General features: G+C 56.3%; 1 protein-coding gene across 1 annotated transcript; it reads right to left on the reverse strand.

Annotated features, from left to right (window-relative positions):
* Positions 1–501: 501 nt before the first annotated feature.
* On the reverse strand, positions 502–21,761 carry PRR35 (proline rich 35). The gene is made up of 3 exons (XM_033074312.1): positions 21,683–21,761; positions 2,427–4,138; positions 502–1,429 (listed from the first exon to the last, which is right to left on the reverse strand). Exons 2-3 carry the CDS (start codon positions 4,046–4,048, stop codon positions 502–504), a joined length of 2,550 nt encoding a protein of 849 aa, XP_032930203.1. The 5' UTR covers positions 4,049–4,138; positions 21,683–21,761.
* Between the last annotated feature and the right edge of the window lie 394 nt (positions 21,762–22,155).

Raw genomic sequence — 22,155 nt, forward strand, 5'->3', positions numbered from 1 at the left:
GACAAAGCCACTGTGTCTTTGCTCTGTTCAAGGTGACAGTCTGAGCACAACCTGGACCAAGGACTGGCCCCCTGTAGTCCCTCCCCTGTCCACAGATTATGGGAACTGGGTTGCAAATGTCCCTGAGTGTCCCTGATGAGAGGGCTGGGTGAGCCTTTTGATGAAAGCTTGGTGCTTTAGGCAGTTTTCTCTCAATGCTTTTAGCAGTTTTCTCATGGTGCCTGCTGGTGACTCCCCTTTCGAAGGGAATTCCAGGACTGGGATGCTGAGGCTGGGAGCATGCAGAGCCCAGCAGCCCTGTCTGGGACACATTAGGGAGCACAGGGACTGGATTTTTACACCTGGTAGATTCAGCTGGGAGAGCTGCTGAAACCAGTGGTCCCAGCCAGGCAATGGTGAAGCTTTCATCCATGGTGTAGAGGAGGAGTGGAGAGGTGGGACATTGGGAAGGTGAAGCATGAGGTGGTCAGTGAGATCCAGGAGTTTTCGAGCAAGACAGACTTAGGGGTCAGCATGCAGAGGGCTGTGGACACACACGGCATCAGTGTCGCTGGGGAGGCTGCAGGACAGGGAGCGCTGCATGGCCCGGCAGCCCAGGGGCCCGTCCTCGGCGCTGAGCGGGAGCTGCGGGCCCTGCGTGCTGGACCTGCCATCGGAGCAGAGCAGCACGCTGGAGTCTGCCTCGCACTTGGTGGTGCGGCTGTAGTAGGGCTCCATGACGTGGCGCAGCTCCAGGGGCACAGTGAGGGGCAGCACCTCGGCCTTGATCACGGCCCCCAGAGGAGCTTCGGAGGAGGCCGCCCGCAGGCTCTCAGAGCGGCTCATCTTGATCAGCAGGTCAATGGTTTTGTTCTCGGCCTCCAGGAGGCAGTTGGGCAGCCCCTCCCCATCTCCAGCCTCCCCAGTCACGGGACATTTGCTGAGGGGCCCTTGGTCTTTGCCATGAAGCTTCTCACTTCCCAGGCTCGTGTTGCAGGGCTCCTTCTTGGCCTGCTGGACCTTCTCCAGACCTTCTGAGGATCTCTTCACCGACAGGTCCAGCGGCCCCTCATGGGGTTTTGTGGCTTTCTCCAGTGCCTGGTGAATGTGGTAGAGCTCCCTTCGGATTTTGACCAGCTGGTCCCTCAGCTCCTTTTGCCCAGGGGTGTCCTCCTTTGCCAGATCAGACAGTTTCTTCTCCACCTCTTGGTACTCCTCCAAGGTTTTGGACAGGTCCCCAATAAGCATGGTTGTGGCCTCAGAGCCTGTCATGGCAGAAGTCTCTTGGGGTCTGCTCTGTTTGCAGAGGCCATGCTCTGGGGCAGCACCCACAGAGGGAAGGACTTCGGTGTCATTGCCCCTCTCTGGCTCCTCAGGCTGGCCTGTGAGGACATCCAAGTGCCAGTGGTCCAGGGCCTTGGGGATGTGGCCAGGGTTGGCCCTTGAACTACTGCAGAGAAGAGGTGAATACAATCAGTAGGAAAAAAGACAGGAAAATCTCATGCTTGTTTCCAGGGCCAGCATTACCAGATTAGCCAGGTTTCCTCCACTGGCTGCTGCCAGCATGAGACCCTTCCAGGAAGGGCTTGGTCAAAGCAGGCAGAGCCCTGGCTGGACCTGCTCCTTGATTAGGAGAGGTGGATGGATCCTGACACACAACATTTCATGGCACTGACAAAGGGAGATGGTGCTGATCCCACCTCAGTTAGGCCAGCCTGGATTCCCCCTCTTCTTGGAGCTCTGGAGAATGTTAATGGAAATGACCATCCCAAAGTCCTGAAGGCCCAATTGCAGGGAATCTGTCCAGCCAGCCTGGGAGCATGGAAAGGGCAGGTGGAGAGAAAAAACCACAGAGATCTACTCCAGAGAAAATTCCTCTGGGTGTCAAAGCAGTGGGTTTACTGTGACATTTTTCTTGGAGTCACAGCTGGACTTGCACAACCAGGGGAGGAACTGAAATTCTGTTTAAAGGAGCTGTGCACATTTCTAGCCCCAGGTAAAAGGAAATGTTTGGGAACATGACCCTCCTTCTGGGCTTTGAAACCAGAAGGTGAATCAAAGGAATGCAAATGTGCATGTTTAAAAATAGACAATGGTTGTTCCAGCAAACCTGGGATATCTGGGGACACAAGAGGTGCTTTCCTGGTGCCTGGGGAGCACAGGTCCACCTCACACAGACACCACATCACCTCTGGCTCCATGTAGATCAAGGGAAGGCAAGGGACAGCAAGGGTGACATAGCCCAGGTGCTTGGATGCACTTGGGGGTTTTTGAGGCCCTGGAGCTCTGCTTGGGTGGGCACTGGTGTGGACCACCAGTCTGAAGAGTGCTCAGCTCCATGGGGCTCATCCCAGGATTAGTGGGGGGAGCAGAGAAACAACAGGATATGGAGATAAACAATGTCAACCTGAAGTGAGGAAGAGGCAGAGAGATCTCAGGCACCTTACCTGCTCTGGTAGCTGAGCTTCCCAGGCATCATCCTTTCGGGTCCTATCAAATCCAGCCCATTGGCAGGGAACTTCCTCTTCAACAGGTTTCCTGGAGGGCTGCTGGTCTCCAGACAGGTCACCACTGGCAACTCTGTCTTCCTGACACTGCTGTGAGTGAAAGCGCCATCCTTCATCCCCACCACAGCTGGGTAGATGTCAGTGGCTGACTTCTTGTGTAGGTTGCTGAGGCCCAAAGCTGGGTTGCTGTCCTTCTCCTGGGACAGCCATTTCTCTTCTTCTTCCTGCCCCAGCATGGCAGAGTGGCTGAGCTCAGAGCCTGGCTCCTCCCGGACACCTTTGGGCCAAGGAAAACCTGTCTTCAGCACGGGAACTTTCAGCAGCCCAGGTTTATTTGGCTCACTGGAAGGTTTGGTTTGGGGTGGCGTGGGCATAACAGAGCCCATCAGTTGCTGGGGGTCTGGCTTGCTGGAGGACATCTTACTCTCTGTGGAGCCAAAGGTGTGCTCAAAGAGCAGGGGGTAGTAGAAGCGGGGAAGGAAGGCTGAGCGCTCAGGGCTCTGCAGAGGCTGGAAGTGGGAGGCATGAGGGTGCATCACCTGTGCTGTGGAGGCCAGGAAGGGCAGCTGAGCTAAGTGAGGGTGTGTTGCCGTGCTGTTGGCCATGGTGGGGCTCAGGTAGGAGAAGAGACTGGGGTTCAAAGGGTAGTTAATACCCAGCAGTGAGAGGTTCAGGCCCTGAGGTTCGTGGTAGTCACTGTAGGCTGGAGGGGGGTAGCACGGGATGATGTTGCTGTCAGTACAAGGTGGGGAGACCTCAGGTGTGCTCCTCCTTTGCCCATTTGCCACTAGTTTCCATTGCTCCATCAAGATCCCACCACTGGCCACGCATTTCTTTGGCACTTTGCAATGCTTTGGCTTTGCATCTAGGTCAGGGGAGGCCATTTCCCTGCTCTTCATTACATGGTTCTTGAGGGAGAAGACATCTGTGATGATGAAGTCAGGCTCCACCTCCTTGCAAGGCTTGTTGTCCCTCTTGTTCTTGAAGCCGAAGACCAAAGTGTTCACTTCTGGTTCAGCTGGGTCACCTTGGCAACCTGGCTCTTCATTTCTCTCCTTCTTCTCCCCCGCATCCATCTCCCTCAGCAGGCCAGCAACATCCTCCTCCTCCTCCTGGAACTGGCCACCTTCCTCACCAGCTCCTTCAGCAGCCAGGATCTCCACTCCTGTCATGGGCTTCTCCTCATGGCCATCCCTGGTGGGGACATGCTTGGCCCGGACGGAGCCTCCTGGGGTGGCTGAGGAGTCGCAGGTGTCGTGCTCATCACGCCGCCCGCGCAGGCGGGAGCTCTCCGTGTGCAGCAGCCGCAGCTCCGGGTGCAGCAGGTTCCCCTTCTTGTAGGGCCAGTCAGACTCAATGAGGAGGGACAGGGAGTTCTTGCACAGGCTGTACTTCATGTGGTTGTAGAGATGGGACTTCTCCATGCAGGTGAAGGGACACTGGAAGCATTTGTAATTGTAGGGTTTGCCCCATGGCCTCGGGATATAGTGAGGCTTCTTCGGCTTCCTCTCCTTGTGCTTATAGACTGAGGTCAGCTTGCAGCCCCCGTCGTCCTTGGACATGGTGGAGGCTGCCTGGTGATGGCTCCTGGTGGGAATGGAGGGGCACAGTAGGTGAATCTTCCCACACCTCTCTTGGAAGCACAGTGTACCCTGGAAGAGGGACAGCATGGAGGTAGTGAGCTGTGCCTGAAGCTCCTGGGGAGATGGCTCTGCTCCATGGGTACCTCCTGGCCCCAGAGAGAGAAGCCCCAGAGAGTGAAGCTTCTGGGACCTCAGTATGGAGCTCCCAGCTTTGAGATTTAATCCAGGCCAGTGATGGAATTTTTGCCCAAAGCCTGCAGGCATGCCTGTATATGCTGATCCCATTATCGACCCTCTTCTCTCAAACCACCCCAGAGGAAAAGGAAAACAAACACTATTAAAGGCGCTGGAGCTAAACCACCTCAAACTGACATTGAGGTGCCCAGGTGACCTGCCTGGCCAGCCAGAGCCTCTCTGGGGCAGCCCCAGCCCAGCTCAGGGACCATTTCCCTGCTGAAGGCAGGGGATAAAAGAGATAAGAGTCAGCAGCCCCAACACTGTGCTGGGCACAGACTTGTTTGGCTTTGCTGTCTCCTGGGGCATGGCAGTGGCAGAGCCTACCAAGGTGTTCCAAAGCTCTGGCACCAAAACTGCTGCAGAGCTGGGCTAAATTTGATACCTGCAACCCTGCGCGTGAATGTGTGATCCAGGTACAAAGAGGGCAATGGGATGGATTGATTGGATGGGAGAGGCTGCAGACTGACTGCCTGTAACCTGGTGTTACTGCTAGAAAAGCAGTCCAGCCTCCCTGACCCTATGGGACTGACACTGTCCTGTGACATAATAGGGACAATCTGGCCTGGAAAAGCAATCCAGGCTAAACTACCTCCCCCACTTCCAGGTGGTGCCAAAATCAAAATATCCAGGCAATAATCCCCACAGGGCCCTGACACTGGGCTGCCCCCTCTGTGCTTCCCATCCCAGCCTCTCTGGGGACAGCAGTGTCATGCTTGTCCCACAGCCTGGCTCCTACCAGCTCTGAGATGGGCAGGGGGCACAGCCCCTCCACTCCTCATCTCACAGAGGAACCAGGCTTCACAGGCACCACAGTCACGAAACTGGGCTCCTTCACAGATGGCCAAGCAGTCATGGGGCACCCAACACTGATGCAAATGCCTGTGCCACCCCTCCAGACACTGCTTTGTTCTGGAGGGACTTGCCAGCCTCTCCTGGGGAGAACAGAGAATTTGAGGGCTCATTCTGTGTGCCTGGAGTTCATTTCTCAGGGGCCAAACCCTTCTCCCATGTATCAGGTGCCAGGGCAGAGCTCTACCCTAGAGACCCTGCAACCAGGCTGGTGTGGGAGTGCAGAGCCCAAAAAGGAGAAGGCCAGAAGCAGCTCCAGATTGGCACCAATGTGGCAGCTGGGTACATTTGGGGAAAAAGTCTGCTCCCTGGCTTCTGGGAGGAAGGAGACAAGATTTGGAGGATCAGAAGGGAAACAGCGTGTGTCTCTACAACTTTGGGCAGCTGGGACAGAGAATTGCTTGGAGTCAGGCCCTGCTCCCCAGTGGCCTGGAGTGCGTCAGCCATAGCCCACTTCCTTCTGCACATGGTCTGGGGGGCTTCCCTGCAGGGCTGGGTGGCACCATTGCATCTCCCAGGGCAGGGGTGTCAGCACAGCAATGCCAAGGGGCTGGAATCAAAGTGAGATGGGCAGGGAAGGGGCTCCTGCAGCAGCAGCACACCAGGGGAGGATGGATTACCACATGGCCTCGTGATAGTGCCCACCTCCCATGATCAGATGGCATTCCTGCTCCTCCTCTTGGTGAGCCCACACCTTGGGGCTGGCCTGTCTCCCTGCAGCCCCCTGGCCCCATGCTTTTTCCCCTGATTATCTTGCTGCAGGTACGCAGGGATGCTCTGGCTGCAGCCTGCAATACCAGTGGCCCTGGGGACAGTCCCACCAGCCCCATGCCCAGGCAGTGGCTGTGATGAGCTGAAGGATGCTCCCATGCTCTGGTACCCTCTCTCCTCACCACGGGCACCTGGGGGTATTCCCTTCCCCTGGGAGCATGGTGACAGCATTTCTGTGATAGAATTACCTGCACAGAACCCTTTCAAAAATTTCTTTCTGAGGTTTGACATCAAATAGTGGAGTATCTCCCACCTGCCATGGGGACAGGGAATGAGCCCCATCCCAGGGGCAGGCTGAGTTGCAGGCAGGGCTGGGGGACAATCCACTGCATGCCCACATTGTGGGGTGAGCTGGTAGCCAACCCTGCCACTAAGATCTGCTCACACAGAAAATAGGCAAAAATGGCCTCTTGCAATGAACCTGCATCCACTGGAATGTGGGAAGAAGCCCTGGGGGTGCAGCCCTGACCTGCAGCAGCCCAGGCTGATTTCTCCTATCACAGTGGGATGTGCAGGCAGAGCTTGGGGCCTCCTGCCTACAGGTTCACCTCAGCATTCACAGCCTGTCCGTGGGGACACGCTTGTCCTTCAGCCCTGAGCCATGCTGTGTGTGCGTCACACCTGGGAGCTGTGAGAGCTCCACACACGCTGCGCTGCCCAGGGGAGCAGAAGGGATGCAGCAGCAGCTGGGCAGGACGGGCCCCCTCTGAGCATCACTTCCTGGCTCCAGCCACTGAGCCTGGGGCACCCTGAGCATCTTGGACCTGCTTGTCCCTGGTCCCCTGCCCCGTGTCACCCTGCTAGAGGGCAAGAAACCAAGAGTGGTGGAGTGGGGAGCTGGGCGCCTCGGCCTCGCTGCAATGCACGTCGCCTGTTTGCAGGTCAGTTGAACAAACATTTGCTGTTTATATGCCAGAGGCAGATTAAATCTTTGCTGGAAGACTGGAACTGGTTGTTCCATTCCTGCACACCTGATCCTCCTCCTCCAAGGCTGCTGCGAGAGCCGTTTGTTCCCCTCCTGTGCCCGGTGGTGCAGAGGATGGTGGAGAGCTGCCCCGTGTAGGGACAGGCAGCTTGGCTGCTTCCACATCCTTAACGCTGAGGAGGGGAACAGCAAGGGAGGAAAAGGGGAAAGAGCAAAGAGAAAGAATGGGAGAGAGTGGAGAAGTGCCCTGCGTGTGAGACAGGCAGGCAGGCTCCGGCAGAGCGGAGGCATCCCCAGAGCCGGCTCAGGCCCTGCGGAGCCGGGAGACAGGCGTTGTGACTCCTGGTTGCTGAGCAGTTCCCGCACCAGCAGATCTTCGTGGTCTGCTGAGTCTCTCTCTGCCACAACACATTATTTCCAGTGGGCTGTCAGCTGCGGCGGCGAGGGCCGTGCCTGGGGGCAGTGCGCGGCGGGCACCGCGCACCTGTGCCTGGGAATTGCAGCATCCCCGCTCTCCTCCCCGGGACCGCCGAGGGGAGAGGGGCACGCTCCGATGGAGGGAGCCGAGCGGCAAGGGGAGAAGAAAGAGAAGGAGAGACAAAGGGAAGGAAGAAGAGAGAGATGTCCACGAAAGAGATATGCAGTCCCTGGTGCTTCAGTACTTACAGAAGCCCAACCTGGTCTCCAGGCACAGGCATGCAGGGAAGGGCACACAGCCTTTGGGGCAGCTGAGCCACAGCACCTCAGTTGCCCATCCAGCTCATGTCTCGAATAACAGCCAAAACTCAATTTCCAGGGTGTAGGACAAGCATCTATGGTACTGCTCCAATTTTCCTAACCCATCACCATCCCAGTAGACTGGATGCCACTGGACGCAGCACAGAGAATGCACATCCCCACTCTTAATGCCACTGAAGCATGCTGCAGTAGGAGTTCTTGGCACACCACCCGGAGCTTCATCCTCCAGCTTGTCCCCACAAGTCTCATTTTTTGCCCCCCCCAATTCTTTGACTGGTAGAATCAGCAACCACAGTCCTGTCCACCCTCCAGACACGTGGCTCACCACCACACCCCTGCTCCACCGTCTCCTTTCCAGGCTGAGGCTGGACACAGGGCCAAACCCTTCCAGATCCCATCCCCTTCTCTGAGCCTGCTCCTGGTGTGTGGCAGCCACTTGCAGGAAGGGGCTCAGCCCAGTGGGTTTCCTGTACCAATACAAACCCTCTCCACCCGTAGGTGGGCATGGGAACTTGCCCTGATTGTTTTTGCAGATTCCCAAGAGCTTTTCTGACTGGAACAAAGACCCCATCTCTCAAACTGATGTCCTTTCTTTGCTGCTGACCTCCAAGTGCTCCAGTGCTGACTGGGAGGCTGCCAGGGAGCTGCAACGCTCCCGTGGAAATTGGCTGCCCTCAACCTTTCCCAGATGGCTGTAGGACATGGCATGTAGGAATGAGCTCAAGAAAGGCACTGAAGTTCTTCTCCATTCAGTGTTGTTGTGATGAACCTCTTGCCTTGCACCTTGCCCTGCAGCTGAGGATTGTGGTGGTCTCTTACAAGCTGCTCCTACCCTCCACAGGTGGGATTTCATTGGTGGTGCCTGCGCACCCAGCACCAACCACAGGACAACTCCTACATCCACCTGTTGCTTCCTTCCAGGCTGTCCAGGCCACTCATTTGCCGGGGCTCAGCACCACTCCAGTCTGACCCTGGCATTGCTTTTGTCATCCAGGGATGTCTTGCCTTGGTGACTATGCCAGGACAGGACAGTGTGGAGCAGAAGGATGGCCTTTTGGTGGGATTTCACACCAACCTAACAAACCTTCCTGCTCCTGCCATTACCCGGACACTGCCTTTCTGGAAATTCCCGTGGAGTTTTATCCCGTTTTCCCCAGCGCCGTGGCTGGAGCAGCCGGGCACCGCCGCGGGAGGGGAGCGGCTGGGGCGGGAGCCGCTGATCAATGCAAACCACTTTCCCTATACTGCAAGCTTTTGCCGCAGGGGCTGCTCGGCTATTAGCGGCTATCGGGTCCCTTTTCATTTTCATAGCCTAGAGTTGTGTGATTTGAGCTTTTAAGCGTTTATGGAGCTGGGATGAAGGCAATTTGCCATGGCAAAAGAGCAGGCACTGGGCAAGAGGAGGGGAGCGTGGCTGATGGGGCTGGGAGCTCTGCACCTCTCCAGCCTCACGCTGTACAGCCGCAGTGTGGGTGACTGTGGGAGGCCATCCCACCACCTCTCCCTCTGGCTCCCTACATCAGCAGCTTTGAAACTATTCCCACCTCGAGCTGTGCCTTCCTTCAGCTTGATCTCAACTGTTGCACCAAAATCTGTTCCCAAAACCACGTCTTCAGAAGAGCTGGGGTTTCTTGTCTCCTCCAGTCAATCTTTCAATGTCTGCCTACCCATCACATCTTTGTGTCTGAGGCCAGAGGCTGTGGCCCACGCCCTGTAGCTCAGTGTGGCTCTGAGTGTTCTTCATCACCACTTCTGTGTCTCCATATGTGGGCTCACCAAACCGTGTGCTTCACATCTCAAGGGTCAAGACAAAGTCAGAGTCATGGTCTACAAATCTGACAGCATTTGGATTCCCAGCCTTTGGGTTTCCAGTGTTTGGAGAGATCTGGAGTTTCTGGTTGGGGAAGCTTAGCTCTCTTCACAGGTGGATTTTGGTGAGACCCAAACTCCAGCCCAGACATGGGGTGAGTTCATCTTTGTGACCATTGCTGCTTTTGGATGTGCAGGTTGTCTGGCATCTCCTGCCTGGCCTTAGGGTGTCCCTCAGCCAGATGATGAACATACTCCCTGTAGTCACAGCAACTCCATATGTAAAGTTTTCCCTCATTTTGGGTCAAATATTCTCCCATTTGTGCACTTGCTGAAGAAGTGTTTCTATGTCTCTGACCTCTCGTCTAGCCTCCACCCACAAAAAGTTGGCCTGAAGGCTCCCTGTGGCAACCCCAACACCTCGTGAAAAGCATTCAACCAAGCAGCAATGGGCTGGAGTCATCATCGTCTGCCTGTGACACTCACAGCACAACTCACAGGCTCCTTGAGAGATGAGATCAGGCCGTCACAGCCTCCAGGCTACTCTGCAGAGACGTGAGGGTCCTCCACTGCAAAAGGCTTTCCTCCCACAGCCTTTCTTACTGAGAACCCTTCAGGGGAAGAGGCAGGTCCTGGTGAGGAGATATAAGACTGTCTCTCCACATTATATCAACCATCCACAGAGCTTCTGCCTCAGCCCCACTGTGGGAGCTTCCTACATCTTCCTCCACCTCCACTCTACCTGCTAATGGAGCCTCAGGAGACCACAGGCTCCCAGCCATGGAGTCAACAGCTCATTGGCAAAATGATCTCCAAATTTGTGAAGACATCATCAGTGTCAAATGACAATGTGCAGCTGGATAGAGGGGAAGGTGTCTGTGCAACTCAGGAGGATCAACAGTGTGGTTGGCATACAGGGATGTGCAGAGGAGGTGGTGTCCAGGCTGGCGTGGTGAGCATGGGAAGATGATGGACAGCTGGAGAGAACTTGGGGAGGCTTAAGAAGTGTGTGCAGCTGGAAGAGGGATGTAGGTACAGACATCCTTTGTGCTAAAGTCTGTGTCATGCCTGTAATGTGCAGAGCTTTCCTGTTTCCAAAAAAGAATTCCATAGCTTCTTCCAGTTTCTATGACCTCTGAAATTCCTTTCCCCACTTACAAGTTTTTCCTTCTGCTGCTGATGTGACAGCCAAGGATGGATCCCACTGCCTGCGACCACCTGCACTGGAGGTTCCCTTTCAGCCTTCCATCTGGAGGGCCTCTGGGGATGGTGGCAATCTACAGCAGCTCTTTCTGGTTACTGGCACCTGTCCCCTCTGTATGCTGTGCCACACCAGCAGCAGTCCAAGATGGGCAGTGTGGGGCTCAGCTCTGCTCTGATTACCAAAACCACTTCTCCCACTCCCCATGGACCAAAACACATGAGTGTCCTCAGAGTGGGCACAGAGGTTAGATCAACTCTCTGCCCACGTGAGCACAGATCCCCAGTCTGAGTATGGGCAAGATTCCACCTCCTCTGTCACCTCCCCTGCAAAGCAATGAGCTCTGTCATACACTGAGGTGCTTTTAGTCACCCCTTCACCAACTCAAAGGCTCCCTGAGGCTCCCCAAACTTCTACAGCCCAGTTCCTCATACTGGAAATATTCTCCTGCACTTAACATTTATCCTTGGACAGTTCATGTTCCATACATGCCCTGGGGATGGGAATGATAAGAAAGAAAGGAGATCTCCTCCGCTTTGCTTTTCCTGGCTTGGCAGAGCCCAGCTCTTTTTGTGTCTTCTAAGACACACCGAAGATGACCGAAGGTTCCCATATTGGTACAATCTTGCTCGCACCCCAAGCTCTCTCCCACCTGCTGTTCTTGTATTTGCTGCTCAGGTGTCTTGCTCCACCAAATCACTCTCCATCTTCCCACCAGAAGATGCACCTTCTTGCAGTTCAGATCCACCCAATATCCTCTGGGGACAGGAACAGGGAGTGTTCACCCCTTCTCTGCCTTCCCCCCTCCTGCCTTGCAGCCCAGCCCTCTCCTGCTCCTGGATGTGTCCATTGCTGTGTCCCCACTTACCCTTTGCTACAGGGGAGGAGCTTCACACAAGGACATCCCAAGCATTTCCCTCACCCTTCTGTCTTTCCATTCTTCCTCCTATCTTCAGAGCCTTTCACATCCTTTCCTCTCTCAGTCCAGCTCCTGGCAGTCAAGATTCTGACTCTTCTCGTGTCTCGGATGTGGCTCCTTTCCTGCAAAGCTGCTTTTTAGCCCATTTGCCAGGACACACCCTGCTGCAGAGGGTTGCTGCATACCAAATGCAGAACTTTGCCATTCCCTTTCTCCAGCTGGGAGCTGCACCTTGCACAGCCAATTGAGCCTGGCAGTCCAGCCGTTTTTGACCCACCTTGTCTTTACATTTCCAGTTTGACCATGAGGACTCTGCAGGAAGCCATGTCAGGAGCCATGTTAAGGTCACTTAAACAGGATCCCTTTCTCTCCCTTCCCTGTTCTGACAGGCAGTCCTCTCCTCACAGTGGGCAGTTGTGCTGCTCTGGCAAGATTTGCCCCAGTAAATTCCTCCTGGCACCTTCTTGCTATCCTTGAGGATACAAAGGACTTCAAGGAGGGCTCACAGCTGTCCCAGAGACCAAGATTGCGTCTGGCTCACTCTGGGTGCTCCCTGATGGGTCTGAGCCATGTGTACTGTAGGTCCAGGGGCCATTGTGTCCCTGCAGGGACCTCTGCACATCTCAGCAGAGACTAGGATGGAGCCAGCAGTGCTCACAGCTGACCCTCTTGTGGCTTTCTCACTTGGGTCAGTGTCCCCAGGGGCTTGCAAAGCAGAACATTGCTGGTGGCAGCCACCCAGCCCTCGTTTAGGGTCACCCCACACAAAGAACTTTCTCAGTACACCCTCAGGATACAGACGTGCCAGCAGACACACTCAGCCTCCCTCCTGATGGACGATCCTGCCAGGAAAGGGGACCGCAGGTCACTTTGCCTTGACCTTGCTTCACACACAGTACACCCCTTCATTTTCTTGGCTGGGATGTTGTTCTCCCAGGGTAATCCCCAAAGGTCCCCCCTCCCCTAAATTACAGCACAGATCTATTTTTAGCCAAAACATGGCCAAGACTGGGCCATGATTTCAACCACTCCTAAAAAAGGGGGGCTGTTGAAATGCTGGGGCCCCACCCAGGGGGCATGGGCTTATCCCTGCTCCTCCCTGCCAGCCCCCAGCAATTTTGGGTCTATCCAGCCACCAAGGAAGTGCCACCTGTGAAGGAATTGGTGTGTTTGAGGTTAAAGCCAATAAAATGAACCAGGGAGGGGAGGGTTTGAAATGCTGATCCACCAGCAGCACCAGTGCAGTTTTGTGACCACATTCATGAAATCCAGCTAGCTGTAAAACCCATTTCAAAACGGTCCTAGGTAGGAACATCCCCTGCTTCTCCCTCCCCATCCCTAGGGGAGCATTAACAATTCCACCTGCTAAATTAAAATCTAAAGGGGAAATGGTCCAGTGCTGGTTGGGAGAGCTTGGAAACAGCAGGGAAATTGCAGAGCAGAAAAGCTGGTGGGATGGACTCCAGAGAATGTGGAGGAGCTCTGCCAGGTAGAAGCCTTCACACAGGGATGGGACAGCCATAAACCCTTCAGTACAGGAACTCAGATTGTTCCTGGGGCATACTCTGCTCCCAGCAGAGAGAAGGGAGGAGGCTGCTCTCCAGGGACACAGAGCACATCAGGCAGCACACCACACGCTGAGCACATCACACCTCTTTGCAGGCAGATATTTCTCCCAAACACGTTTTTATTCGTTGTTGTTGTTGTTGTTGTTGTTGTTGTTGTTGTTGTTGTTATTATTATTATTATTATTATTATTATTATTATTATTATTATTATTATTATTAGGCAGGAATCTCTGCAGTGCTGTGGGCTGACCCATGGGCAGCAGGCACCTCTCTGCCTTCTGCCTGGTACTTGGTGGTGCGATTTGGTTGGGTTTTTAGTGCAGCTCAAGGGTGGTGCTGCCTGCTGGGATCCTCCCTATGTCTCCAGCTTCATTGCACCCCAAAAATGAGCTGAGCTGCTCAGCCCCTGGCCCCGCACCGTGGGCGATGCCCAGGCTGCAGTGCGGGGATGGGAACCGAGGGATGTTGCTGGAGGGATGTTGCTGTAACTGGAGGCAGGGACGCCGAGCGGGCAGGTAGCGCTTGGCCACCGAATTGCCCAGCGAGGTCTGTACTGGCGAAGGGATGACCAGAAGGAGTAACAAGGCCCCGAGGCAAAGCCACCGGGAGGAGGCAGGGATGTTATTAGCTGGCGCAGGAAAAGGAATGCAGCTCGTTAACCTGTGCTGTACCGCAGGACGAGGTGGAATGGCCGTGCAGCCGCATTCCTGCGGCTCCCGGGTGCCCGCACGGTGCCGGGAGCAGCCGCTGTGACAGTCCCCAGAATGCCTGTGCAGGAAAGGGGTCTGTCGGCATCCCCCTTCCAAACCGGGGTCCCCACCCTGCCTCCGGCTGGGGCAGCGCTCTGAAATTCCTGGGGATCTCCAGGAAAGAGTGAGAAGACCTAAGGGTATGAGGAGTGACACAACCACAACCTCCTGTCCCAGGTTTTCACAGAGGGGAACCCAAATCCTCACCATGGAGGAGTGAGAGCAGGGCAGCAGCACCCAGTGGATGCCAGAAACTTCTCCCCGTGCCAGTCCCAGGATTTGGCACCACCCTGATGCACAGCTGGCCCTCAGTGACCTGATTCCTTTATCTTTTTTTAAGACGCCCCTGACTGCTGTGAACTGTTACTTGTTACATGACCTTTTGATTTAATTGCCAAAATTCCTACAAGCACGCATTCCCTGGCGTGAGGAAGTATATTCCTAGTTGAGGCCATTAAGCATCTCAGTAACTCACCTCCTCTGGCAATTCAACAACTCTGTTTAGTTTTCACTTTCTTTAAGGATGAAGAGGGGAAAAAATATGGATAACAAGGATAATACTGTCTTACTGTTAAATTTCCCTCTTCCCCTGGTTTGTATTTTTTCACAATTGCAAATACTCATCACATCTCCAAACCTGCAGAAAACCATTGATCTTTTTGATTATTACCCAAACGCGGAGCGGTAAATGCATTAAAATGAACCTGCCCTGTGTTCTCCCAGGCTGCTTCCCTTTTCCCGATGTATCCTTTCATTTTTCAGTGGGGAAACCTGTCAGATCTCTGCAACCACCACACGGTCACGGGCAAAGCATCCAAAATCCTCCTCAAACTTTCTATTGTCAGGGACTCGCGTGAGCAGATCCCCGGTGAAGGCAGTCGGACGCGTCATTAGGAGAGCAACCCAAGCAGAAAGGCCCCATATGACCTCCCCAGTGCCGAGTGCCTTTAATAATCAGGAGTTACACGGCTTGCAAAGAGACCGGAGAGCGGGATCAAAGAGCATCACTTGGGAGCAGTCGGCTCCCGGCTCCCAGCGGGTTTGCACATCCCCGCTCCGGTACCAGCTCCTGCTCCCGGCAGAGCCTCTGCCTGTGGCGTGGCACAGGGCTTCCCTGGGCACCGCCAGGTGCCTGGAAGTCCATTTGGAAGAATGCAAAAATGGCAGAAGCAGGCAGCTTTTAATAGGGTTTTTTTTTCTGCTCCAGGTCCTTGGTGGGTTTTGTTCCCTGCCAAGACCCGCAGAAAGTGCCTCTACTGCCTCCAGCACCTTCCACCCTCCGCCCACCCCATCCGTCCCCAAAACAGATTTGAAATGTCAGGACTTACAGCTCGGCCCCCGTCCCAGCTGGGTCCCTGCTCAGGGCCGGGAGGCTGCGGGAGGCTGTGGGAGCGGGGCGAGGGCTGTCCCCCCGTGTGGGACCCAGCGTCCCCAAACCCCGCCGAGGCGGGGGGCAGGTGATGTCCGAAACCACTGCTGAGCATTTACTGGGTTGTTTGCAGGAAACATCAAACTCGGGAACAGAAGCGCCAACCCAGGAGTCATCGCCCCCCCCTTCACCGTCCCTCCCCACCCTCTTGCTTGGTCTCATTTGTACCGATTTGCCCCGCAGGCTTCGCGCTGATTTGCCATGTCCCTGGCAGGGCTTCGACCGGGGAGGGGGAGCGGGAGCCAGACGGGGAGCGGATCGGGGGGAGCAGCCATGGGGAGGGTGGTGGGGACCAACAGGAGCCTGGCTTGCCAAAAGCAGTTCAGACCTAGAAAAAGCTTTAATGTGCACAGACGGAGCAGGCTGGGAGCAAAACCAGCTGGGCTGGAAGAGAACGTGCTCGTCAAGAGGCTGGTTTGGGGCTGGGTGCGTGCGTGGCTCCGGGCTGGCTCCTTGCTCCAGCCCTCTGCCCCCGGAGGGAAGGCAGAGAAGGGAGGGGAAGGTTACATGTGAAAATTCTCCTTCCAACATCAACTTTTCCTATCGACGAGTGATGGGCAGGATGCCAGCCTGGCTTTCTCGGGCATTAATGATTTACCTGCTCCAGCCACCACCCTCGCTCTGACAGCTCCTGCACCACATCTCCGGCTCAAGATCTCACTCTATGCCACGAGATGGGTCCCCTCGAGCTGGGACAGTCCCACCATCAACCCCACCCGGTGCCCACCCTGGAGCTGATACCATCACTGCCATGTCGTTCCCACCCTGGTGCTCGTGTCTGCGGGCTGAGCGCCATCGCCCATGGAGAGGGACACACTGGGGATGATATGGAACTCAGATGCTTCTCTTCTCCCCTTGCAGGTGCTTTTCTTTTAGAAGTGAGTCCCAGACCATCCAGTTGGGGCGTCTGGCACCCACTAGGATCTTTGCCCTTGTTGGAAAGACTGTGGGAGCTGTATCCCAAGTATCTTCTCACAAGATGTTGCATCCAGTCCAGACATCTGCATTGGGCTGCCCCTGCATGGCATTGTGCAATGCGATTCCTTAAAATTGGACTCTTCCAAAACCTCCTGATGCTCTGGGCCAGCTCATCTCTTTGGGGTCTCTGTACCCCCTGACAATTGACTCATCAGCTCGCTGTCACCCATCCATGTGCTCGGTTTACTATTTTACAGGACTGCAGTGTCGGTGCTGAAGCACTGGATCCAGCACTGGGCACAGCATTGTGGGGCCCCCCTGGGCTTTGCACACCCCGTGCCATGAGGGGGCCCTGGCACTGCTCTGGGCTCCGGAACGTGGCAGGGACACAGCCCTTCCCGGGCACTCCGCAGGCAGCCGGCCCCAATCTGCCGTGGCACAGGGCCACCTGTGCTGGCTGCCCACGCCATCTGTGAGGGGCGGGCCGGGGGGGCGGCTGCCATCCCCCCGCCCGGGTCAGCGAGCAGGGGGACAACTGGGGTGGGAGCAGCACGGCTGCCTCTCTCCATCCAGGTGGGTGCCACTGCATCCTGGAGGGGGGAAGAGGAGGGGATGGAGGCAGCCCCCCCAAGGGTTCTTCCTGGGATCTGCTGCCGTGGGGTTTGCAGAGACATTTCTGAGCCCTTTAGTGGGGACTGTGTGCACCCCAGCTGGCCCGGTTGGCTGCAGCATCCACTCCCTCCTGCCTCTGGGTGTCCCCTGGTGCAGGGACGCGGAGGTGGATGCCGAGTGGGTCTTTGGGGGTGTCTTGCACTGAGCACATGGCTGAGCATGGGGACGTCCCATCCCGTCTTGTCTAAGGGTGTGTCCCAAGGGGACAAGACAAAGGACCCCCGGAAGCCTGTTGGCAGAGAGATATCTCTGCCTTCCTGCTGGCGCTGGTGACAGCCGCCATCCTCTCCTCCCTCTCTGCTCAGCTCCAGGAGCATCCTGAGATGCTCCCGGCCGGAGCCCACCGCGTGTCTGGAGCCCTACACCCACTGGAGCCAGGCACCGACAGGCTCATCCCAGGAATCGCCCCGGGCGCCGTGGCTGTGGCTGTCCGGGTCACAGGGGACGTCGTCCTTTGATGAGCCGATAACAGAGCCTGCCCTGCGCCTTCCTACAGGTAACCGGAAAGTTTTATTCGTCACCGGCTGCTGGAAAGGTCACGGTGTCCTCCTACCCCTTCTATTTCTGGCCCGTGCCCTTTCGCCGTCAGACGGGAAGCGCTCCCGTGCGCTGGACCCCGGACACGCCGTCTCGGTGCGGCCGCGTCCCCGCCGCCTGCTCCCGGGGGCGGTGAGAGCGCTACGGGGAGGATGCTCTGTGCCTGCCGAGCTCTTCACGGACCAGAGAAACCGCTGGAGGGCGGGAGGAGCCGTGTGCCATGGGCTTCACGGGGAAATAATGGGAATTTGGGGATGCTGCGGGAACCACGGTGCTACAAAGCCGGAGGAGGTGGGTCTGGCCCCGGGTGTCACAGGCACGGGAGCGCTCCCGAAGTAGCGGGGCTGTTCTGTGCCTGGAGCGAGGTGCCAGGGATGCAGCGGGGAGCGTGGACCTGGAGGGATCCCGGGAACCTCGCCCGGGGTCGGTCCTTCAGCACAGACAAACGGGCAGCTCTCCGCTTCCCTGCACAGGCTGGGCAGGCGCCGGCGATGGGAAGGAGAGTCAGGGGAGCATCCCAGCACTGGGGAAACATGGGCTGTGCAATGCTCCCGGCTCTTACTGGCCCAAAAGTGGGGAGCAAAAAGGGAACAACCCTCACTGACCACAGGAGACCGAATTCACCCTGAAAACTGCCCTTTGCTCAAACCCAGCAGGTTTTTTCCTAACTGTGAGAAATACCCAAACCCTCATCTGAGCTCTTCCTGAGGACCAGGCAGGATCAGCCCAGTGATCCACCAGCCTTCCCAGCTGCTGTGGCGTGAGATCACCCAGCCCTGCATGCGTGGGTTGACTTTCAGCTGCACAAGGAGCCCTGGAGACCCTTTGTACCCCAGAGAAGTTTCCCTGTTACCACTCACAGCATCCCAGCATATCCTGGAAGGGCTGGGAATCCAGGAGGGGCTGCAGAGGAGCCCAGCTCCACTTTCCAGCCTCCCCAGTTTGCCCAGGCAGAGTTGCACCCCTCACAGTAGACAGCCTTTTCCAGCTCTGGGCCAACCTGAGCATGGTTGAGAAAAGCCCCGGGGAGCTTCTTCATCCCTCTTTGTTCATGGAGCAAAGATATTCCCAGCCCTGAATCTATAGATTGGCCCTTAAACTACAACGATCTCCGGGGAGCAGAGAAACAAACGTAGATTTTGTTTGCGGTTTATTGTGTTTTGTGGTTTTTTCTGTTTCTTTTCCTATGCAGACAGTCTTTGCCCAGGAGGGGTTAGCATGAAAAATGCATGTGGGGATTGGGGGAGCGGGGGGAGTGGGAGGAAGGAGCTATCGATCAAGTATCTCTGAAAGCCACACAGCTGTGCCAGCCCCGCTGCCTCTGCCAGCCCTTCCCGGCGCTCCCGGGGCCGGGCTCGGTGCCTGCCCTGGCTTTGGGATGGGGCGCCTGATGCTGTGCCCAGGAAACCCCGCTGGATCCCGGAGAGGAGCCCGTGCTGCACTGATCAGATGCCTCTGCCAGCCCTTTCCAGCAGCGCCGGTGCCAGGCTCGATACCTGCCCCGGGTTTGGGATTCAGTGTCAGGAAACTGCCCTGGATCCCGCAGAGCGATCGGATCTTCCGTAATCTCTGCCCTGTGTGCGGTTCCCTCCATCCAGGCTCGCAGCTCCCTCCCTGCTGTATGGCATGTCAGAAACGGGCTCGGTCCCTTTTCCCCCAGTTCCAAAGGATTCTCCTCCCAAGCTGCACAGGACCATACGGAGGATCTGTGGAAGAGCAACAGCTCTGCCCTCTGTGGCTATCAACCCTCCTGCCCTCCCCACATCTCTGTACCACTCTAATCAGAAATAATTATAATAATTGCAAATAATAAAGATCCTGAGCCTGATGCAAACACGAACACAGCCCACGTTCGAGGGTGGGCTCCGAGGCAGGCAACCAAGTGTGAAGATGGGTGACCCAGCCCACCTCCTGGACCAAGAAGAGCAAGCTGAGGCATCTCCAGGTCCAGCAAGAGCTGGTGCTGGCAGGAGATCGGGGACACAAGTCCTGCTCTCAGTTTAGGAGCTGTGCTTTGTCTGGTCCCGGCAGAGTTGGTGCTCCTAGCAGGGTTGGTGCTTCCTGCAGGCAGTGCCCTGGCAGCTGTGCCACTGAGAAACCCAGGGTACAATCCCTGGATCAGGGTAAGGCACTGCACCGGTAAAAGCTTCTCCAGATGGTGCTCAGCGAGATGGGAACATCAAGAAATGACGCTGGAGTGGACGGTTCATGCTCCCCCACCAAACCCAGCCAAACCTAGCCAAAACCAGCCTGCAGCCTGGGGGAACCAGAAGGGCTGATTTTAGGCATTGCATTGGCTGAAAGTGCCCTGAAATTTGTCCCAAATTTGAGAATTGGGAAGGGTGGGAGAGGAGAAAAATAGTGAAGAGAAAAGCAGTGGGAGAAAGAGATTATTTTGTCCCGTGAGGGGGGAAAAAATCCCTGACATCTTTGCTTCTCCCTCTGTCTGGACACTAGTGTATGGCATTGGGGACCTCCTGCTTTACCAGTGGCACCAGGATGCGGCACGCAGCACCTCCAGCTTGGCTTGATTTAGCTGAGATTTTGCTCAGCTCCTGCCACACTCTGTTCCTGTGCACCCGTGGGGAGCGGCTCAGTGTCCTGCTCAGAGCTGGGATTTTGGGTGTGACTACAACCAAGTAGGCTCAAAAGAGCTGGAGAGGGGTTGAGCTCTTCCTGTGCTGCCTGATCCCGGACATGCTGAGCTACTGAGAGCCTTTCGATTTCCACCCCTCACGCAGGAAAAGCTCATGGCCGCAGAGAGAGAGCTTGGCTCGGATCACCGACCCCACGCAGGACGCCCGGTACAGACCCTCAACTCCCTGCCAACCCAGCACATCCCTGGCCTTGCGTGGCAGACCCTGGGTCAATAATCCAGCCTGACCACACCTGATTCCCTTCAGGATGGGCATCTCCAGCCGTGCCCGCAGCCCCGGTGCCCACAGCAGGGTGCAGGGTGCTGCCGGGGTGACCCCTCTGCCAATCTGGGTGCGGGGACACAGCTGTCCGCTCCCGCCCGTGGCTCTGCTCACAGAGATGCCTCTGACTGTTGCAGGTTCTCTGAGTCCCTTTATCTAAATACAATCTTAATTACATTCAGTGGCTGAGTTCCGGTGGTCCCCTGGGTTGACCCTTCCTCGTGTACTGGGGCTCTGCATCGAGCGCTGCACGAGGCTGACCCAGGTACCAAGGAAAGAGCAGAGATGGGGAAACTGAGGCACAGAGCAAGGGAGCACTTTCAGCCTTGCATCCACTGAGCAGTTTCATCATCTCTGCACTTGCTGCAGGTGTATAAACCCAAATGCCCCAAAACATTCATTTTAACAATTTTGTCCATCTTTACCTCGATTACAATTACGGAGTCCCTTTTGCTTGGGACTGCCAGGGCTTATTCAAGACTCTGGCAATTCGTGGAGGTTCCCCAGCCCCACATACAGCCAGGGCTCCTCAGCCCCCTCACCACCACCAGGCGCAGGCGATACCCCAAGGCGAACAAACCCCTCCCTGCCATGAGCTCGGGGAGGCCCCGCGGAGCGCGGAGCTGTTGCTAGGATGATTTTCCATTGAGCAGGACACGAACTATCCCCGGCACGGAGCCTGGTCCCCCTCCGTGGGGCCGGCTGTGTGCTACAGGGACGCCGCAGCAGCTGGGCTGCACAGATCCCCCCACACCCACACGACCCTCGCCTGCACACTTCAGTTTGTGTTTTGTCACCGCGTTATCCCCAGCCCACGTTCCCCTTCGGTCCCAGCTGGGAACAGTTTCCCTTGCAAAGGAAATCCAGTGCAGGAAGGTGAAGGCAGGCAGGCAGGCGCTGGAGGCGGTGGGCTGACAAAAGTGCTTTTTAAAGTTGTTTGATTATTCCTTTTGCTGCTTTGTCAAAAGCAAAGGGAGCCCCCAACGAGACCGGGTGGGATGGGACGGTGAGGGGCGGGAGATGCCGGAGAGCAGCCGGGCAGGAGCCAGGCGCTTCCCAGAGCCCAGGCGGACCTCGACAGCAATTAATGCAAGTAAAAGGAACATCGGCTGGCCCGGGACGCTCTCCCACTCATGGTGTCCGTATTTGCAGAGACAGAGGCTGAGGCTGGGCTCTGCCAGATTCCATTTTCCACTCTCTCCACCACTGTCCTGAACTCCGCTGGCACCAAAAAGGCTTTAAAAATCCCCACTGATAACAGCAATAAGTGCCCCATCCCAGCTGCGTGCACAGCAGCCGGGCTCGGAGCAGGTCCCTCGCACCTTCCCCCTCCGCGGGACACCCTCTGGGAGAAAGAGACGAGGGGCACTTACCTGCACGCAGGACTCCTCTGCCCTCGCTGCGGCTCCCTCTGCCTGATGTTCGCTCTGTGGAAGTGGGAAGCGTTTTAGATCATGCAGTAGGTTATATATTGTCTGCAAGTCTGGCCCTAGGGCGTCCATCAGTTGGTCTTGCTTTGCTCCTGCCCCTATATGGAAGATGCATCACATGCTCCGCGGCTCCCAGCTATCCGCCTGGCGAAAGAGGAAAAGAAGGAGAGGAGAAAGGGGGAAGAAAAGAATTAAAAGGATCTTCATCCCCATGAAAGAGACAGGGAGAATTTCTCAGTGGAAATCCCTGCCTGACCTGAACTTTCCCTGTTCTCCTTTTGTTATCCCTGGCTCCCAGTGCCCCTTTCATCTGCTGTTCAAGGCTGGGGAGATGTGAAGGCGCCTTCACCTTGATCACTCTCCTACCTCGCGTCCGAGCAGGTGAGGGGGCTGCAGCTTCTGCCGAGCACTGCTGT

This window comes from Catharus ustulatus, chromosome 16, assembly GCF_009819885.2.
Source record: "Catharus ustulatus isolate bCatUst1 chromosome 16, bCatUst1.pri.v2, whole genome shotgun sequence".
Taxonomy (NCBI): domain Eukaryota; kingdom Metazoa; phylum Chordata; class Aves; order Passeriformes; family Turdidae; genus Catharus; species Catharus ustulatus.